This window comes from Frankliniella occidentalis, unplaced genomic scaffold (genome assembly GCF_000697945.3).
Source record: "Frankliniella occidentalis isolate FOCC.00 unplaced genomic scaffold, Focc_3.1 Scaffold387, whole genome shotgun sequence".
Classification (NCBI taxonomy): Eukaryota; Metazoa; Arthropoda; class Insecta; order Thysanoptera; family Thripidae; genus Frankliniella; species Frankliniella occidentalis.
This window is the reverse complement of record NW_026267509.1, coordinates 83857-86939: the sequence shown is the minus strand read 5'-3', so window position 1 is coordinate 86939 and position 3083 is coordinate 83857. Positions and strand designations below refer to the sequence as shown.

The window sequence follows — 3083 nt, the reverse complement described above, 5'->3', positions numbered from 1 at the left end:
GGGGCGGGAGTATCCCCGCGCACGGCGCGTTCTGTCGCCGCGCCCGCCCGCACAAATGTTGCCTTTCTGCGGGAAACTGGAGGCTCCCTGATCAGGGCGACGTCTCAGGCATGTTGCCCTTACCAGAGCATCTTTTTGTACAAATACCCCGGCCGACACAAAAGTTGCCTTTAGGAATCACAGTGCACCAGGAGGCACTGATAAAAGTCTTGGAAGCTATTCCTTACCCTCTAGAGGTCAACATTCACATGGAAACAACTGCCTGTACGAATACGTGTTGCCTGTTGCCTAATGTCCATGTGGAGCGACGCCCCGTGGAACCGACCACTGTTACTAGAAGTTACCATCAGCATCTATTCAGTATTCAAAGCATTTTATTGCATAATTTTACAGTACAATGGTTTAAGTAAATAGTTGAAATACACTTTTTAAGCACATTTGCATACCTAGATTTAGTGAGAGAAAAAGGTTAAAAGCAATAAAATGGCAAAGTTTGGCAAGATTAGGAGCACCACTACTTGTGTAGAGTGTGCAGTTGAGTTGGCAAGTAAAAGTATTTTGAAGGCTGATTAGCATGAAGCCTCCACAATGTTGGCTTTATACCTAAGATTTGCACATTGCGTGCAGGTAAAATAGTAAAAATATTTGCAAGTAAAGAAAAGTAGATATAAATAGAGCATGGTAAAGCATGGCGCAAAATAGCAAAATAGGCACATTAGGTGCAGGTTAATAATTAAAATAAGTGCATACAGAGCATAGTTGATATAAATAAGGCCTGGTGGACCAGGGCACAATAGGGCAGAAAGTTTGCGCATGAAGTGCAGCTAATAATTAAATAAATGCATATAAAGCATAAATGATATGAATGAACCTGGCGAACCAGGCTACAATAAGGCAAAATGTTAGCACATGAAGTGCAGATAAACAATGTATTGTAGCAGGTTAATTTATATTAACAATGCAGTTAATTAAGTAAATTGATGTAGAAATATAGATATGATTTGAATAAAAAATAAGGCGAGCAGGTTAATTTATATTAACATCGCAAATTATGATAACAAAATAATAAAGATTAAGCATTAGTGCTTTATATTAACAAGAACAATTGAAATGTTATATAAAAAGATGGAATTTAGATGAAATTGGCTAATGCCAACTTAGATTAGGTGGGGGGACGCCTGGAGTGTATACGATGCACAAGGCGATCGAGACACTTAGGACCGATTTCACCACCACAGCGCTAATGTGGCTTTAACTAATGTCGACTTAAACTAATGGGGGTACCTTAAGTGGCCTCGTCTTTCACCACGACTAACGTCCGCTTAGCGGAACCGACTTTAACTAACTGAGCGGCAGTTTGGCAACATCGGCGAGCTGCCGCGCGCCCGACAGAATCTAGCATGCAGTGCGTACACATACACGGGGCCGTGGCCGTTTTCGCGCGAAAGTGTGTCTTTCTTCATTGTTCTGCTCATTCAGTCTTCGAGCACCAAGCGCAATGGCACGCGGCGGCAGTTCTCGCAAAACCCTTCGGGACCCCGAAGATAAAAGGGAAAGAACGCCAAACTTCACTGAAAGCGAAAAGGACTTGCTCGTGGCGATAGTATATGAGTTTAGGGTGGTCCTTGAGAGCAAAAAGACTGATGCCTTGACTACTAAAGAGAAAAATGAGACATGGGAGTTGGCTGCCCAAGCTTTTAACAGTAGGTCAGGCTTTGTAACCCGTTCTGCAAAAAATCTTAAAAATCTGTGGGGCAACCTGAAGGGTCTTGCGAAGGCTGCCGCTAGCCAGCAGAAGTCAGAAACATTCAAGACTGGTAAGCACAACATTTCTTTGTCACTCCCTGACCAGGGCTTGAGAATGGTAAGGTTATAGTTCTTTCATTACACATAACTTTATTTTAGGTGGAGGCTCTAGTAAAGCTAGAGATTTGTCGCCTCGGGAGCTGCAAATTTTGGAGATCACCAGAGAGTCGGGCACTGGCCTGGAGAGTGCCTTTGATGGGGACAGGAGCAGCAGCAGTGCAGTACAGCAGCAGGTGCAGGAAGAAGAGGACTGTGGTGCTGGTGCACCTGCTGCAGTGTGTACTGCTGACTCCGATGATATGATCGTTTTGGAGTTCCCCGACGGTGAAATTCCAAATGTAAGTACTATTGTATAGGTTTTCATTACATCGTTAGCTTGTGCACAGGTCTATTTTTTTTATTGAAGAATTTATTTCTTTCCAGATGAATTTTCAAAACATACAGGTGCCTCACTCAACACCAAAGATGTTGAGCCCTCACAATTGGGGGTCTCATGCACCGAGGCACCTGTTGCTTAGTAAAGCGAGCGCCTTGCAAATCTCTTCGCCTTCCACCAGCAGTCAGGAGGTGCCTGTGACATCCCAGGACGTTGCTGCTGGAACCTCACAGGCCTCTCCTGTCAGCACACTGGCGAAGAGGAAGTCTGACATGGAGGCAGAGTTGGAGCGGAGCCAGAAGAACAAGAGGCGCCGCCCAACTCTGGCACAAGAGGACAGCTCCAGGGGCCAGCTGACAGTGGCAAGGCTCAAAGCTGCCCTTGCCCTGCAAGAGTCCCTGGAGACAGAGAAGAGGCTTCTCGAGGAGGAGGAGAGGAGGAAGAAGGAGGAGGACCTGAGGAATGCCAGGGAGGAAGAGAGGAGGGAGGCCCTCTTCAATTTAGAAAAGCAAAAGCGAGAGCTGGAGCTTTTAAAATTGAAGAGGGACCTCGGTCTAGACTAAGAGTAGAGTAAGAGATACGGGAAAGGCAAGGATTCGAGAACATGCACCATTTGCAGTAATATTAGATTTGTTTGCCAGTTGTAAGTTTATATATAGGTTTTTAGTATTTTTAATTTTTGGCAGTCACTGTCACAGCTTGGCATTACAAGATATATTATTGAAATTGGTGCATTTACAAATTCCACGCCTCCCAATATCTTTTACATAGTCCGATAATAGTTGTTTGTTTTTTCCTGCAACAGGGATCTATTGAAATGGTGTAAGTAAATCAAATCATTGTTATGACGGCCTTCTTTGATGTGCATGGTACATCACATTATATTCAATTGGCACAAGGT

The 3083-nt window shown here is 44.2% G+C and overlaps 1 protein-coding gene across 1 annotated transcript; it reads left to right on the top strand.

The window, feature by feature from the left end:
• The first annotated feature begins 1498 nt into the window (after positions 1-1498).
• Positions 1499-2745, top strand: LOC127751227 (uncharacterized). The gene is made up of 3 exons (XM_052274389.1): positions 1499-1817; positions 1906-2144; positions 2230-2745. The coding sequence occupies exons 1-3, from the start codon at positions 1499-1501 to the stop codon at positions 2743-2745; spliced, it is 1074 nt and encodes a 357-aa protein (XP_052130349.1).
• The last annotated feature ends 338 nt before the right edge of the window (positions 2746-3083 follow it).